Below are 18097 nucleotides of genomic sequence, written 5' to 3'. Positions count from 1 at the left end.
AAGTGTAGCTTGGCAGATTTCAAACTGCATTTTAAAAGATTTTGGTTTCCACAGACATTGCTATTAAGTTATTTGTTCTGAGCCTATTCGGTTTTTGTTACCCATGGCACCAACAGCCACAAAATGCTTTTAAAATTGTCTTTTCTCAGAGACAGTGCTCAGGAACACATTGACCTGGTACTGTCATTCTCTAAATGATGATTTTTAAGCCAGACACATTTGTTAAACTTAAAAATGCTCCAAACTGTCTATCTCCCAGGTTCAGATGCAGATAGTTTGGACCATGTCCCAAGCTGTGCAGCTGTGGGCAGCTCATGGAGACTTCCAGTTCCATCTTTGTGCCGTGGGTGAAATCCTGTCATATCCCCACTGGTGTGTTGTTAAATCCAACTGTGACTGCAGCCTACTGGAACTGTTGGTGGCTGAGAAAATCCAGTTGTGATTGACACTGGTTGTGTAGTAGAGGTTCCATCAGACATTGGCCAGTCAAGTGGGGACCAGAGATAGAAAGATGGGACTTCTGTGTGTCTGAAAGTGGCTGAACTCTGTCCATGTGTGTCTGTCCCTCAATGGGAGAAGTCACCATCTCTCTTCAGTGAGTAAGGAAAGAATTAGATTAACTTTTGTCAAGTGACAAATTTGGCAGTGTTATCTCTTAAAAACAATTATTGGCATGAAGTTAATTCAAAGACACTTAATGATGTAAACGTGTAAACTTTCCCAGGTGGCACCATCTTGCATATGTGATTAAAAAACTGAGAATGACAAAACAAAGAAAACAATGTAATTTAAAAAGTGAAATTAATTTGTAAAGCCATTTGGCTTATTAATTAGAAAACCTTCAAAAACCAAAACATTCTTGAGTTAAGACATCTAAGATCTTCTTCTTGGAGAAGATACCTTGTGCACGTTTTCTTTAAAAGAATCCCAAGATTTTGCTTTACATTCTTTACCCTACTGTAGTTTATAATGAGCATTTCAGCTAAATTTTACTGTTAACTGACATGGTGTTGACTTGTCTGGATCAAATAAGCCCTGTGAGGAGCAGCTGAGGAAGCTGAGGGTGTTCAGCCTGGATAAAAGGAGGCTCAGGGGTGGCCTTATCACTCTCTACAACTCCCTGACACGAGGGAGTCGGGCTCTTGTCTCAAGCAGCCGGCAACAGGACAAGGGAAACCGCCTCAGGTTGTGCCAGGAGAGGTTCAGGTTGGACATCAGGAAGAATTTCTTCACTGAGACTGGTCAGGCATTGGAAGGGGCTGCCCAGGGAGTTGATGGAGTCCTCATCCCTGAAGGTGTTCCAGAAATGACTAGACATAGCACTCAGTGCTCTGGTTTAGTTGACAAGGTGGTGAGGGTTGGATTTGATGATCTTGGAGGTCTTTTCCAACCTTTATTTTTTATGATACTGTAATCTGTCATGTGTCACTTTAAAACCTTTGACTCAATGCTCTTTGGTCAGACAAGCCTCACTTCTTTCCATGCTGAAGATGGTGACATTTGTTGTCATCCTTTAAAGCCTGCAGAATCTTCACCAGAGTGTCTTTGTCCCAAAAGACCCAAGTCTGATATTGCAAAGGTATTTTACATTTTAGACTAGGCTGTGATCCACTGTTAGAGTGAAATACCAGGGGTTTTGTGGCTACTGACATATTCACTGGTAGAATTTTTTACAAATACTCCGAAAGCAAGCTGATTTCTAAAACAATTTTTAAAAGATCATCTGGCTTTTGCTTGGTCTTTTCTTTATTATGTGCTAACTGCCTGACAAGAAAATACTTGAGCTCCAGGTCCTCTGAATAGTGTTCTGTAATCGTGTGCTGAAGTCTGTAATTCAGGGCTGGTTACATTTTAAAAGAAAATTATTACGGTCATGTAGTGTCAGAGGCTTTTGCATATCAAGGCAAACAGCTTCTTGTGTTACTAAATCTTCTGCTTTTTGCTGTAACATGGAGTAACTCATCTTTTTTTTATTGCATTTATCCCCCCAAACCCCGCATCAAAACCAGCCACTTGATTAGATTTCATACTTTGTAAAGCATTTTGAGAACTGCTGATTAAAAAGCACTGTATGAATGTGAAGTATATATTTTTCTGTTACTAAGCATTCATCAAGTTTAATTTGTGGGAACCAAGGCCAAGAAGCTGATGTTGGTAGGAACAAGCTCTTCAAAACCTGGGAAAGGGAGGCAGAAGCTTTGTCAGATGAACCACTGGTTGAAAAGCGCTGCCCAGGAAAGGTATAAATGGATTAAAAGTTTCCTACGTGCGGAAGGACATGATGTGGGGAGGAGGGAGTAATTAGTCAGTTTGGAGATCCTTCTGTAGCAGTTAATCCTCCAGTGGCAGCGTGGCCACCAGCGGATGCTGCATCCTTAGGGATGATCTAGGAGAAGCTGCTTTACTTTCTGTCATCACTTTAACGAGCCACGGTGCCTGGATAAAGTGCATCAAATGAATCTGAGAAATATTTAAGCTGAAATAGGTATTAAGGGTAGTAGCTGGCCCAACCCCTTAATTTTTCCTCACGTCATTCCTAATTCATAAAAACAAACCATAGAACAGCCTTGAACTTTGTGCAAAAATCTGTTGCTCTGTAATTTGCAATTTAAATGATTCTTCTCTGTATTTGACTGCAGGCAAGATCAGCTATTCTATTCCCATCCAATTTAATGCTTTTAGTTTTGGGTGTGTGCGTGGGACATCCTGGAATACTAATTATTTTTTTCCCCTCCCTGTTTCTTGTTCCAGAGCCATCAACAAGCAGGATCTGCTGGTTTTGGTAGTTCCCTTTCATTGTTTTTCAGTGAAGGTTCTGTCTGCAAATTTGTTTGTTTGTCTGGGTTTTGTTTGTTTTTTAACCAGTGTGATTTTTAAACAGTGTGTTCTGGGTAGTGTTGGCATAATTTACAGGAAACTTCATTTAATGGGTATGGAAGTTGAGGTTCATATAACTGCAGAGAAGGCAGGGCCTGCCCTGCTTGAAATAGAGACAGATCTATTTGTTGTTTCATGTTACAGTCGTAAACATTGGAAGAGAAATACCATTTCTAATGATGGAATAGGAAATTGTTTCTCAAATTAAGTGATGGCAATACAGCCCTGTCCCCTTCCAGCTGGCCAGAACCAGCCACTGGTCCCCTTTTATAATGAGGACCAGCTGGACCAGAGGTGGTACATAGCTCTCACAACATTTCTCAGCATCAGCACCAAAAGTTTGTGGGGGTGATATGATATTGATAACTGCAGCATGGCCAGAAATACTTTTTTCTTGGCTTGTTTTGTGTGCTGTAAATATATACCTGGAGAACTTAGGGAATGGCATGGCTGGTGTGTTCAGAATAGATCCGTACAAGGAGGAGGATGTACCTCTGAATAGTAAAACCACAGTGTAGTATCGTGAGGAGGTGGAAAATGGGAAGTGTGGTGATGCTTTCACCCCCCTGACCTCTATAACCAAAGATATCTGCAGTTATTGGCTCAAGGAGACCCATAACTGGAAGAAAAGATAATTGCAGTCTTGTTACTACAGTATTATTGAGAAATAAAGCTTAGAATTCAATAAATTTTCCATTTGTTAGGTGTTTGTAGGTGTCCTATAAATCCAATAATTTCTGGGGTAAACGAGGTTGTGGAAAGTTTCATGGTCTGTTTGAAGTCTGCACATTCTGCATGAAGAAGCTGTAAATACTGATATTACTGAATTGTAGAGCTTGTTAGTTTTGGGAACCTGGGTTTTCTATTGTAACTAATACTAACCCTCTTCAGAATTAATGAAATACTTAGTGGAATTTTAACATTAAAAGATAATTTCTAAAAGCTGTAGAAAAGGGTCTGTCAAATTATCACATGTTGTGGAAAAACATCGTTGCTGTACTGCAGCATAAACATTTTTTAAAATTATGTAATATTATGAAACTTAATTTTTTTTTTTAATGGTAATACTAAGTTTTGCTGTATTTAGTTCTTCAAATACCTTTTAATGATTTTTCTCTGTGGTCTAAATGGATGAAAACATAATCCAGATTTAAATCCTTTTCTCATAGTGTAGTGAACTTCAGCTCCTTTGATAAATTTAGATAATTTTTCTTCTTGCTAAGCTGGAGGAGTGTTTAATAGTTCTTAAAAGTTTGTGTAGTGTGGCAAGTGATGGAAAACAATTCTACCAGTAGCATTGCTGTAGAGATGGGGAGAGGTACAGATCATGTTTTCTCTTTGAACATCTGACTCACCAGAGCTGCCTGTTAATCCTGACAGCTTTATTGCAAAGCAAAGAAAGCGGCTGAATAAATTCAAGGGGAAAAAAAACTGTGGCACCACTGCCTACCCACAGCAGAGACAGTGGCCCTGGGATTAAAGGGAAGGAGAGGCAGGTGCTCTTGGTTTGCCTTATGGGAGGATTTAGGTGCTGTCACTCTCTCTCAGCTAGAATATTCTAAGGAAACATTTTGGTAGGGGAAAACATTCTCAGTTCAGTTACACAAAGTTGGCAATACTCACCACTTGCTTTCCTGTTTTTTTTTTTTTTTTTTTTTTTTTTTTTGTTAGTAGGTATGGAGGCTTAAACTTTGTAAACATAGTCCAGATCTTGCCTTGCTTTTTTATATGAAGCATTTAGACCCCTGTGTAAATTCTTCTGAACTTATTTTTCTGCAAAGCCTCTTAGGAAGAGTTGTGGGTTTCTCACTTTTTGTGGGTTTTTTATAGCTCTAGTACTCTGATGAATCAGAGAATCCTAGAATGTCAGGGATTGGAAGGGGCCTTAAAGCTCATCTAGTCCAAAACCCCCTGCCATGGGCAGGGACACCTTGCACTGGACCAGGTTACTCAAGGCTTTATCCATCCTGGCCTTGTAATGAATCCATCTTCATGAGCGCTAGACCCTGATCCCAGCCACCAACAACATATTTTGAATTTGAAAAATGTCTCTCTCTGTATGTCCCTCTGCTTTTTGGATAAATACTTACTTATATTGAGCTTATATAGGAACCATGAATTAGAAAAGGCTTTGTGCCCCATAGGTGCCTGGCATGAGTTAAAAATGCGTCAATTATGAGGCCCCTCTATCATGACAAAACCTCAGATTTCTTGCTGGGATTTTTGAGCTAGCAAAGTTATTTTGTTCAAAAGATGGCATATGGTTGCATGAGTCTTGGGCATTCATATGGATAAAGAATGTCACCCAACCCAAACTTCATTACAGTATGAAATCCAGTTTTTCCTTATTTTGCTTCATTTAGATACCTGATAGAGTCTCTTTCCTTGCCAGCCACTGGAGGTCTGTAGTGGGCCGGCATCAGTGAACACACCGAGGTCTCAAGGGGGTTTTGGATAAAATTTGAGGGTTTTGCTTCCTTTGGATTTTGAGAGGCCAATGAGTCTGTCACGCTTGGATTTGCCTGGTGCCTGTGGTGTGTCTGTGCTGTAGGTGTCTGAGGAGCTGCTCAGCGAAGCCTTGGAGTGCTGAGATCACTGGGGCAAGTGTGTAGGAATCCCAGAGGGTTTGTGCTGCAGACAGAGCATCGATCCCCAGCCCGGTGCCAGCTTGGCGTGTCATTGCCCAGACATGGCCTCTAATACCAGCTTGAAGAAGAGCTGCCAAAACCACAGTGCTCAAGGCCTCTCCCTCTGAGTTTGGCCAATGCTCGAACGAAACAGCCCCCAGCTTGTTCCTCCGGGACACAGGCCTGCCTTGTTAGGAAATCGGTGAAGTTTGGGAACCCACAATACCTCACATAGCTCTGTGTACAGTAACGGAGGGTGGAAATAGGGCCATAGGCATGAGCAACCAGACGAGTTATAAATATAGAATACTCTCTCAATTCCAGTTTCGTTAGTCATGGGAGGACAGTGAGAGTTTTATAAACTTATAAGGAATATACAAACAGTTCTGAATTTAAAATAACTCTGTATAATTTTTTTAGTGTGTGAAAAGAATATTCTTTTTTGAGACCATCCATGTAAGTATCTGCTATACACAGCGCGTAAGGATCTGCGTATTTATATGTTCATGTGAATGTGACTTGAGATGACAAAAAAAGGTACCAGAGAAGAAAAGCGTAGCTCAAACGTGCCAAACTCAAGCAAAAACAGAGTGGGAAGCAGCGTGCTTCCTACTTTGTGCCAATATCAAAAACACGAATCCGCTCTTTTTCTTTAATAAGTGCTGTCTGATGCTGTCTCCAGCTTCAGAGCAGCCAGGCAGTGTCTCTGAGCTGGCTTTGCTGCAGCCTGGAGCCCCTGTCAGATCCAGGGATACAGCTCACCTTGGCTGTCTTTCCTAAAAATAAATAAATAAACCTCTGGTACTCCCTAATCTGATCACAAATCCTTACTACAGGGAAGGATTTAGGAAGTCCGAAGCAATATCATTGTTTTTTCCCAGTCATGCTAGCAGGAATTCCTCAAAAGCATGTGAAGTGTATCAGCAGAGACAACTCAAGCATCCAAGTCTTAGCTGTGTGTGAGTACATGGCCGGCAGCGCTGTGTGTGCTGTTTGTCCCGTGAGTATATTCTGTGTGTTTGCAGTTCCTGGGGGATGTCACAGTCAAACAGTTTATTTATCAAAGTGTTGAAGAACTGAAATAGTTCAGTCTCACAACGGAGGAGGTTTTTAAAGATACTGAGCTAAGTACAGGCAGGACGACACTGTCATCCTTCAGCTGGGTTAGCAGGAAACACTGAGCACTCCCAGCTGCTGCTGTTCCATTCTGCGCTCTTCACTGACCCAAGGCACTTTTTCTCACTGGCTTATGGCTCAGGTGTTTGAGTCCTTTGCTTGGGCTGTCTGGGGATTCAGAGCTGCTGAATTTGCAGCCGTTCACTTGGGGCCTCCTTTGGGTTTGTGGTCATGTCCAGTGCCACAGTCGACTGGGAGCATCCTTTCACTTCCCCAAAGCAGGTTCTGCAGCCCAGAGCCAGCTTTTCTGTCTACACACAGAGCTGGTCAGGAACCCACAAGCAAACAGGCGGCTGTTGCAGCAGTTCTGTTGTTTGGAGACCAAACCATGGAGGATGGAGTTAAAAGTTTAGGTCCAGATAATTCAGGATGATTTACAGACTATGAAAGCAATTTGCATCAAGTCTAAAAAGATAGTTCAACATTTTCCCATTTCCCTCGGAAATGCTTCTGTCCATGGTTGTGGTATATGAGAAGAAACTAATTCTAATACACCTTAAAGTCAGCTGTATCCTTCCCACTGCCAGTGTTGCCTGTAAATTTGTTAAAATGAGTTAAGACATGGATAAATGCACAATCTTCCTGTCTGCTTTTAGGTCTTAGAAATTCTGGCACTTTTTGTATTCCCTCTGCGTTTATAATAGAGGAAGATTTAGAAAGAAAAATATATTCCATGATTATTAAAACCAAGGAGAGAGCTCACCCTTTGATTGTTGTGGATCTCTAGAGCACAATCTTCAGTTGCTGTCAGATTTGCTTACACTCTTGTATTTCTGGAAGTCCTGAAGGAAATACTTAATTTGATCGTTTTAGCATAATTGCCTTAATATTGTTTGGAGCATCGTTGCTGCTGTTGTTAACAGGGTGCCTTTCGGTTGCAATGTACAAATATCATAAGTGATGTCGTACTCCCAGATTTAGTAGTTTGCGATTTAAAACAAAAGCACCAGGTGTCTCTGATAACTTTGCAGACCATCAGCATTCTTGCAACTTGTTCTGCCCTTCCATTATCATCCTCCTCTTTTCTCGGGGTCCTGAACATCTGGATCTTAATCCTGGTTTTAGTGGCCTATCTCACTAACAGGTGAACAGCTTGAAAAGTCTTGCTCTGTAGTAAAACAGTTTGAATGTTCTTGGTCTTTCTGGCTGTTTCCTTGAATTTTCATCTTTCTAATGTTCAGAACTCTACAGGTTTTGTCATTGTCATCTTAGTTGGAGATGAACAAAAACTTTCTAGGTTTGCCCCACTGTGTGTATTATGAACAGTTTTCTGGAAGTTTTTTTTTCCCTTTAATTTTAGTGCAATTAGCCCTCGGCTGGAGCAGTGTTGATTCAGCCTCCAAGACGAACATTCTGTATCATTGCTGGTGCCAGAATGGTTGAGCTGTTGATGGGTGTAAGGCATGAATGCAAAGGGCATTCCTGGAATGGAGCAGGAGCTGAATCCCTCGTAACCAGTGACTCTTGTTCGCCCTGGATTAAACTGCCGTGATCCTTCGGCATTAGGACAGCTACATAATTTAGGCCAGTGTGATAATGTTATCAGGCTGTCTTCCTCCTTTAGAATAAATCTGGAATGTGAATAGTAGTCCTTCTCCAGCTGGGCTTTTGCCAGGAGATGGCTGACCAGCACTCCTTGCTTGCAGTATATTAATTAAATCCCGTAAAGCTTATTGCCTTACACTTGCAGCATTTGGAAGACAGGCAGATTAAATCTAGCTTTAAGCAAGAACAAGCAAAACCCCAATATATCGCTCGTAATCTGCAGCAAAAAGACAAATAATTTGCCTCAGAGCTGCAGCTTTGCTTTTCTTATCTGTTACTGCAGAGTTCAGGAACTTCAGTTTTCCCTTTAGGAATGTGGACAAATATGTGACAGTGAGTGGTGAGGGATGGCAGTGGATGGGGAGCAGCTTTCACCACCGCAGGGGGACCCTCATCTTCCTGCCTTCATCCCCACTCTGATCAATGTTACTGTTCTGATTTGCATCTTCCAGTGGGAAATTTCCCTGTCCGTAGAGGAAATGTTTTTGGAACAGTGCGGTACTGATGGTAAAACATTCCCGACCAGTTTGTTTACCCAGTGTTGAAGATAGAGTGCAACTGACCCAAACTCCCCAGAGATGGTTGTGTATCTGCCTCTGTGGGGTTTGTTTATGTACTGAATTCATACTGGTGTGGAAGGGACTAAACGGACTTGTTTTTTTCCTCATTCTCTCGAGTGCCAGCTGCAATGATGCCAGTCTGGGCTGTGCTGGGCAACATAAACTGTTTTGAAAGAGAATGCAATTCATGCTGCCTGGGTTTGTCAATAAGTCGTGTTTGTTTTCACCTTCCTGGGCCGTAGTTTTACGCACTTGGGAGCAAATGCACACTACCTGTGCTATCCGTGAGTTCCTGTTGACTGTGGGATAAGGTGGTTGTTTTCTTCACTCAGGTTTCCATTTGTTCTCATTTTGGTGTGATGGGAGTTCCTGTAATGCTCCTGGAGCATTTAGCAGGGTTGATTGCTTCATTTGCAGAAACCTGAAGGGATGGGAGTTTTACAGTGCCAAAGAGTGTCCCCAAGTCCTCTAGTCGGAATAAAATGGATCTGGCACACACGTTGTTTTGTATCACAGCTGGGACGCCTGGAATCTGTTTTGGTATAACTTCTAGGGTAAGGAATGAGTGAGAGGTGGCTAAAAGAGGGATGTGTGGGGTCATCAAACTCCAGTGTATCCAGCTGAAATACACTCACTGAATGACGAATATTTCCTCTCTGCCTTTTAGACCTCATTGCATCTGGTGGAATCTGAGAGTCTCCAGGTGCTGGATGGTGCTGGACTTTTCTTAACCTGTCACCCACTCCTTTCTTCCACTTCCTTGGTTCCAGAATCATCTACATGTGCTTCCATCTGAGCAGTTGGCTCCAACTGTTGCACAACTGTGTGTTGTTTTTCACCCATAAAATCCTGAGGAAGAGGATGCGAGAAACTATTCTGTGATCAATCTTTCATGTGATTAAAAATTGGGCAGTTAGTGGGCTGATAGCTGGTATCAGGCTGGGAAAATCCATTGAGGTTATTTTGAGGTTCTGGATGCTTCATAACACCTACTCCTTCATGAAGGGATAAAGGCATAATACAGCATCTGTGACAAACAGAAATACCGAGAAGCGAGAGACCAAAAAGCTTTGTGTGGAGGCTGACCAGGTGTAGTGGGAAGAAAATAATTCACTGAGCCACTTCAGAATTATTTCAGGATCCTTGGAAAGGTCTCAGGGATAAAAATGGGTTGGTAGCGACTAGGATTTAAAGATGGAAACGCATGACTGGTGAAATGATCTCGAGTCAGACATAGCTTGTGGGCTGTAGACTTAATGCCATCTTGGTATAAGTTTGTATAGACCTATCCAAGTATTTTGCTGGTGGACATGACTGTACATACTGGAGGTTTAAAGGAGGAGGAGATGATCGCTTTTATGTCCTAGATCGGTGCTGGGTTGAACTGAACCTTTGAGATCTGGCAGTTAATGTCAAAAGCTGCCAGACTTCATGCCTTAACTATTAGAGAGTAGTTCAACATGGCAGCATTTTTTGCCTTCAGGATTTTCACTGAATGTGAGATGACCAGTTTTGGAGAAGGGGAAACAGAAAAGACAAAAAATACACCACTGTTGATATGCTGCTAATACCTGTTTCTGTGGTAATATAAAGATTTACACGACTGCTCTGAATGGCCTCTTCAGTGCCTTGGAGATGACTTTTACCCATATTTCTGTGATCAGAACACGCTACTGCATGTATTTAATATGTGTATTTCCTTTTATTCTGTAGTTTTTGATTCCAGCCCTGACCATGAATCACTGGAACTGGATTTTCTGAGTAATGTCTCTCCAGTCTCTCTATTCTCACAGAATATTGGGCAAAAGAAATCAGGTCTTGTATAGGCTGTTTGAGCATTTGAAGTCAGCTGTTTGAAAGGCTGTACCAAAGTTTAGCCCATTAAAATGTAATATTTTTAAAATTCTGTCATGTAGAAGGATTAACATTCCAAAAGTGACCATATTTTTCTGTCTTTGTGGATGAATTTAGACAGCTAATTTTTTCAGTAGTTGGCTAGGAGGAAGCACTCCCTTCCTCCTCTGGTTTCTGCTCAAAACAAGGCACTTTTTTTCTCCCCTATTTTTTTTCTGAAACATTATTTTATCTGAAGGATGCTCTAAAAAGCCAAAAGAATATATTAAAAAAAACCCCAAAACAACCCAAAGAAGGATCAAATATCTTTTTACAAGGAGAGAAAGAATCTTTAAAAAATATTTATCCCACACTTGGCAACATTTTGCTTGCCCGCATGTGACTGGCACGGTGCCATCCTTGGCCGAGGCCGGCACCTTCCCTTGCCAGGAGTCTTCCTCCTCTGGCTGCATTTTCACTCCCTGTGACTGATTGTTTATTCACCTGATTTTTCTGCTCCAGCATTGCTGAAGTCATGGCGTCTTGGAGATGATAAGAACACTTTGTCTGTCCAAACTGTACGATAGCCATGATGTCAATGCGGGCTGTTTGCAGCGAGCCCTGGTGTGGTGCACACTTCACATAGCAGGGAGGATTAGATGTCAGACAAACTTACTGCCACCTCCTTAGCCTGAGCCTGTCCAAAAGAGAACTGTTGTAAATACAGGCAGATGATTTGTTTCTTGCTTTTAAAATCTTCTTTCCCCAGAGCTGTGTTTGAGGATTTTCAAACCTTGCTTTGTGTTTGTAGTTCTAGTTTAGCATCTTGGGGGTTTTAATTGAGGATAATGAGTCTCTGAGTCAGATTCTGTTGGGGCTTCTCGTGTTTCTGAGATACTTGCATTTAGTTTTAAGGTATCTCCTTGCTGTATGTCAGGTCTGAATCTGATTTGCATATGTAAAACAGGCATCTTGGAATGAAATATTTTGACCTTTTTTTTTTTTTTTTTGGTCGGTGATTATAGTATCTTAATAGTATTTGGAAAATCTCCTAAATTTTTTGTTGACAGGGAAAACTTGTTTGAAGAAATCAGAGAGGAGGTGAATCATGGATGGATAAAAAAAGTTCTGTTGTTGGTTTTGCTCCAGTAGATTTGATAGGTGGCTACTGGTATTCTTCTGCTGTCTTTCTCTGAAGATCTGATTATCTGACACTACTTTCACTCACTAAATGTAAATGGATGCTGGTCTGTTCAGGCCTCCATCATCTCTTTATTAAACTGCTTAAGGGTCTGCCCTTCTCCATGTCTTGCTTTGACTTCCTTCTCCCATGGCTGCCCTCCAAAGTCTCTGAAATTTTCCATTATTTTGGTATCTCCATGTGATGACAATTAAGCATTTTTTGCCCTTGGGCTTGTCAGCAAGGATTTGTTCAGGGGCTGTTTTTTTTGTATATTGTCATCAGCCTTCATGTTCCAAGGCACTGTTGTACCTGGCTGATAAATTCTGTCCCCAAATGTCAGCCCACTGTTTGCTCGTGTTTGTCTCTCTAATGTTCTTGAAGAATAAAGTCAACAAGTTACTGAGTGTATTGCAGGGCGCTTTTCCTGGCCAAAATATTTTGGAACCTGCATTTTACATGTTTGGTACAAATCTAAGAGCCCAAGTAGCACAGTTTGGGAGGGTGGGGGGAGGATAGATGGGTCCGGACTGTGAGGTCAGCTGGTGTTGTTTAGTAAGGTTTTTAGAACAGGGATATCTGAGGGAACTGGCGTGTAAGGCAGATAAGGCTTTTTTGTTGTTGATAATGTGTCCTACAGACACACACAGAAGTTCTTGTTCTGCCTCTTCAAAGAAACAGGATACCCGTATTGTCTCCAGGCTGAAAACCCTGCCAATGTTAGCAAGAACAAGCAGAAGATAGGACTGAGGAAAAAGCGAGCTTGCTGAGCTTTTAAAAAATTATCTTTATAAAGTTTTCAAGAGTTCATGTTAAAATGGTTGTGATTAAAATATTATAGTTTTGAAAACCTGTTTCACTGATTGCCTTTTTCATGTGAACTTGTGTATCATTCTGTGCTCCAATTTATATTTCTGTAGACCAGAGTCAGCAGATTTACCAGGAGATGCAGGGAATCCTGTTTATATAGCAGATTGCTCATGAATGGCAGAGGCATTAAGGGAATACAGGAGTCTTTCCCAGGAATGAAATAAACTCTGTTTATCCCAATACTTAGTACAGCAGTGCTTGTTTTCCAGCACATTGTTCAGACGAAAACAAAAAATCATGTATTTAATCAATACATCCAGCAATGAACTTCGTGGAGGCATGGGTTGGGAGGGTGTGTGTGTTTTTTTTAGTAGGGCTTTGAACTGGAAATATAGCTACCACGTGAAATCTGAGTTCTGGCACCCACTCAGCACGGCAGTCCATCTGCTAGCAAGACACACTGATTTATTTTTTTTTTAATCCCTTGGTAGTGCCAGATGCAAGTCCTGTGTACCTTAAGGTGAAAGGTAATTCGTGATGCCTTACTAAGGTGGCAAGTGGGCAGACTTCTGTTGCACTGGTGCAGGTTACAGTCAGAAAGAACAGACACCTGTATACGTATTTTCTTTTGGGATAAAGGTTTGGTGTGTATGGTTTGTTTCCTTTTCAAGGAAAAAATCATCCAGCATCTTGAGACAACTCAGTATTTAGCAGTGATTGCCTCTGCATTCCTGCTCTCTGTAGTCTTACAGGCTCTGTTAAAATTTTCTCAATTTGGTTTGCATGTGATAGCTGTGATACTTGTGGTACCTGGGCAGGCACCAGCCGTGCTCATGGGGTCCCACCTCCTTGTTCTCATAGTCTTTCCCCTCCGTCCATTTAAAAAAGGAAATTAAAATTAATCACAGTGAGTACAGAATCATTTTGATAAGAAATGCAAAATTCTTTGATAGCATTTTGACAAGTCCTTTTCAAGGTGGGCACTACTTAAAGCTATCAGAAAATGGCTCTTTATAATGAAGTCAGTGGAAGATGTCAACATCCTTGATGCCGAGCTATGAGCAGTGGGGGTTTTTGTGGTTTTTGGTTTGTTTGTGGGGGAATTGTTGTTGTTGTTATTACTGCTGTTATTGCTTAACAGCAGTCTCAAGCATTTTCTCCTGTGTCAGGATGGTGGAGTTCTGCTGAATGGGACTGTGAAAACTGGAAAGCCTGGACCTCCTTATAGGAAGAGGAGGGCACTAAGATTTTAGGGTGTTTAGTCCTGCATTAAAACAACACCATGGCTGCAAACTGGGAGATAAATCACACTGCAGAACTAGTGTGGAGTTTCATCAACTGCTTCCATGGTCATTTTGGGATGTTAACTTCTCTCCTGATTCTCTGCTTTCTGCTGAAATCACTCTGTTTAAATGTCTGTGGTGCTCCGTTTGGATCTCTCTGTAGTGGCACCACTGAAATCGAGTTTTCTGCTGTTGTTACTGATACAGTGTTTTAGCTAAATTAGAAAGGGGCAAAGAGTTACTTAATGCAAACCAGATTTGCAATCTGTGTGTTTCCAGAGCCTCTGGCACATGGCTTGTGTGGCTAAAAGGCCATAGAGTGCTGTAATCAAAATGCTGTTGTTACATAAATATAATGCTGCCACTTCTTTTGATCTGGCAGTGGTGAGCTCGGCTGCTGAGGATTCTGCTCTTTGTTCATGTCTTCCAAGCTGAAATGCTTTCACATAAAACGAATGTCTCCATAAATTTGCACCCCATTTTTTTTCTCCCTTTCATATTTTGTTCTCTGAACCCAGAATTTGAGGATAAGGCAGAATTCTGTTATGCTCTTCAGGGGAAAATAGTAGCTCCGTAATTCCTTGGTATTTGATGTGGATGATGATTTGATACTTTATTAAACCGCATTTTGCACACATAAGCAACATTGGGATGCTACACTGGGGTCAGCCCAACCATGTGTGCTGCAGTAGAGCAGTGCTTCCTTCTACAAGTGTAATTAAGTTGTTTTGAAGGAAGCTTGTTTTCTTGCCAATAAAAGACCAATTTGAAGTACAAACAGGAAAGACAAGAAATGCTTAGAAAGACAATAAGTCAGCATGCCAAAAAAAAAATTATCCGTAATACTAGGGCTATGGAATAGGTTCCAGTACTGCCTGTTTCCATTATCCTTATGTTGATCTTGCTTTCAGCAGTTTTCTTTATTACTTACTTGGTTCATGTCATAAATTTGATCTGAGAAAAAGATACTTTCGGGCAACTAAAGCTGAGAAAACCAGAACTTTTTACAGTAGTGGGTTGGGTTGTTTTTCAGAGATGCTCTTGAGTGCAGGGACTGAATTGCTATAGAGTTGCACAGAACAGGGTTTTTCCTTTAGTGCCACTTACCTCAGCAGCTGTTGCTCATGCTCCCTTGCTTTGTGTCCTTGCAGTGTGCCCCAGCTCATGTGGGAAGAGAGCCTGCACAGACCAAAATGAGTGTTGCCATCCCGAGTGCCTGGGGAGCTGCACGGCGCCCGACAACAACACGGCGTGCGTGGCCTGCCGTAACTACTACTACGAGGGCGTGTGCCTGCCCACCTGCCCCCCCAACACGTACAAGTTTGAGGGCTGGCGCTGCGTCACCAGAGAGTTCTGCTCCAAAGTCCCCGCCACGGATGCCAGCGAATACGAGAAGTTTGTGATTCACAACGACGAGTGCATGGCCGAGTGTCCCTCGGGCTTCATCCGCAACGGGAGCCAAAGGTAAGGCAGCTTCTGTCTGGGTTGTCCTATTTGGGTTTGCCAGTCCCTGTTCAAGGGCAGATTGGGGTGCAAATTACTTGGGGTAGAAGGGAGGACACAGGAGGGGGAATTGCAGTGGGGGATTGCGTGGCTTCCCTTTTAGAAGCTGACCTGATGAATCTTGATAGACCTTCCATGATGAATCCACCTGATGCGTGTGTGTGGTCCTGTGCAGCATCAGTGGGCTCTCGTTCTTCAGCAGGGCTAGAGGAGGTCATGCAATGCAGAACCAGGTCTTCAAGTAGAGAGTAATAAAATGAAAGTTAAGCCCAAGGCTGGAGTTGACTGATGACCATTATCACACAGAACAAACCATAGGAGTTACCTTGCCTTGCGTATTATTTGCTTTATGTGTGCCTGCATTTTAGACACATGTATTCTTCAGTGTATTTAATTTAATTTCCCTTTTCTCACTATTTCCAGGAGATAACAATGGTGTTTTAGAAGGAAGTAATCATATAGATGGTATGCAGCAGCCAACAATATTGTACAGAATAATTTCTTCCAAGATTGTTACTCTCCTCTTGTTATTTAATTCTAACAGTTGGAGCAATGGTTGCTTGTGATTTTTGTCATTTGCCAGTGGTTTAAGCAAGAAGTCTTCATTGCCTACTGGCCCTTGGAAGTCATGGAGTTTGAGTGAAGGATAGTCAGTGTGCTAAAATTTGTAGTGTTTCAGTATTATGCTAACAAGGTGTCTTTGTAGGCTGCTGTGTTTTTTGGAAAAGTGATTGTGGTGGTGCAGCAGTTGTGTGTCTGTGTATGCGTGTCATCCATCCGTTCCAGGCACTCTCCAGTTGGCATTTGGATACAAGCAACTTAACACAGCCTTTCCCCAAATCCAGATATTCACCTGAGAAGTGCAGCTTTTGTTATCTCCTGGAGCTTGTAGTAGCAGCAGTTTGAGCCGCTTACGCTGGAGTGCGAGGCCATCCTGTCTTATCTCAGTGTTGTGCTCTCTGCAGAGATTGAAAGGAGCTGTAACTCAAGGCTAGTGAATGTTCTGTTCCCCAGAGGTGCTGTTAACAAATAGTTGAAAATGGAAAGCATTTCCAGCATTCTTTGTACAGTTAGTTGAAGCCTCTTTCTTGTGTCTGCAGCTTTTAGTGGTTTGTGGCATGTTCTAGACCAGGATTTTGAAATAGGAGCTTGCTACTAAGAAAAGGAGCTTCTTTCTGTTATGGCTCATGCATGAAAAACTGTTATCAATTTACATGTTACTTTAAGCCTCAAAGGAAAGTGGGTTCAGTTTCTTAAAAAAAAAAATAAATAGTAAGTCCATGTCCATCAGTATTGTCAGTAGAAACCTTTGTCTTTGGATCTGGGTTTGGGATTTTTTTCATTTTTTTTTTTCTCTCTGAAGTGATAAGGTGGAGTAAGTAATCATGAAATACCAAGAAAAGTGCAAGAATAAATTGAAAAATAAAAATTACCTTGAATCAGGAAGGACATTTACCAGGAGGAGTGATCAGAGGGCCTGTGTTGTGCACAGTGTCCAACTTTGAGATGAATGTGTAGGGAATACAACATGGAGCCTTTAAAAACCTGCTGTAGTCAAAGGCTGGTCTACCCTGAGTTCTTGTTGCTTGAGTTTGGCTGCTAAAAATGCTTCTGACTGCCTGTGAGTAGAAGCAGCAGAAATGAGCCTGTGCTTCAGTGTTGCCTCCCAGCTTCTGGCAATCTGGTTTCTCTGAGTTTGGGGCTGTGTCTTGATGTTTCCATCTGTATCACCCATTTTGAACCTGCTTAGACTTCTGGCCTTCCTCTCCGAATTCCTGTTGCCAATTAGTTGTCCTTGCATCAAGATACGACCTTCTGTTTCCTTAAACTTGCTGCTTTAATGCCTCTTAAGCTGTAAGAAGTAGTGACTAATTGACTGCTCACTTTCTCCACATCCCTCCTAACTGTGTGCCCCCACAGTTGTCTTTCTGAGTTAAATGGCCAGAAGCATGGAATTCCCTAATGCTGAGCTTTAAATATTGGTTTAAGGACATGGACACAGACAACTTTATAAGAACGTGAACAGTATTTTCCCATCTCCAGTTCTTGGCTGGCCTGTTTTGTGAGGTTGGGCCTGGATTAGCACGAAACCTCGTTGCACTCTGAGGCTGCCTGCGTAAATGGGAAGGGAGGGGTTTCTGGGTACAATTCAATAAACACACAGTTGCAAGGGCACTGGGTTTTACCTGAGGTTCCTTTGACTTTGGAAGGACCACAGAGCCTTCCAGAAGCTGGCAGACTGTGGGTATGGGTCCATTCAGTCACTGTAGGAGGTACAGTGCTCCAGCCTCTCTGGAGTGCAGCAGGCAAGTATATCCTGAACAAGCATGGCAGCTTTCATTCTAGCCTGGATGATTTGCCTAAGCTTTAGAGGGAAATGTCTTCCAAAATTCAACTCAAAGCAGTCTGTTTACTCAGAGTTGCATATCACTGTCTATTTTCAATATCCCCCTCTTTCCTCACAGCATGTTCTGCAGCCCTTGCGAGGGGCCTTGCCCCAAAATTTGTGAGGATGGGAAAACGAAGACCATTGACTCTGTCACATCAGCACAAATGTTGCAGGGATGCACAATTCTCAAGGGAAATCTGCTGATCAACATCCGGCGTGGAAGTAAGTGATCTCCCTCGCTTTCGGAACCCCTGATAAGGCTGCTTTTCACATTTTTCCTTCTGTCGTCAGCATAACGATAAGAACATTAAAAA

The 18097-nt window shown here is 42.0% G+C and overlaps 1 protein-coding gene across 3 annotated transcripts in view; it reads left to right on the top strand.

Moving 5' to 3' along the window:
- Positions 1–18097, top strand: part of IGF1R (insulin like growth factor 1 receptor) — a 173630-nt gene that overhangs the window by 113221 nt on the left and 42312 nt on the right. For all 3 annotated transcript variants that reach the window (XR_014226817.1, XM_082290807.1, XM_082290806.1), the window contains exons 3-4: positions 15043–15355; positions 17860–18005. Coding sequence is in view for 2 of the 3 variants with exons in the window: in XM_082290807.1 (XP_082146933.1) it covers positions 15043–15355; positions 17860–18005 (459 nt within the window). In the remaining variant the exon portion in view is untranslated. The remainder of the gene's footprint in view (positions 1–15042; positions 15356–17859; positions 18006–18097) is intronic.

Source organism: Coloeus monedula (assembly GCF_965178545.1).
Source record: "Coloeus monedula genome assembly, chromosome: 14".
In the NCBI taxonomy this organism is placed as follows: Eukaryota; Metazoa; Chordata; class Aves; order Passeriformes; family Corvidae; genus Coloeus; species Coloeus monedula.
This window is presented reverse-complemented; position numbering and strand designations above follow the sequence as displayed.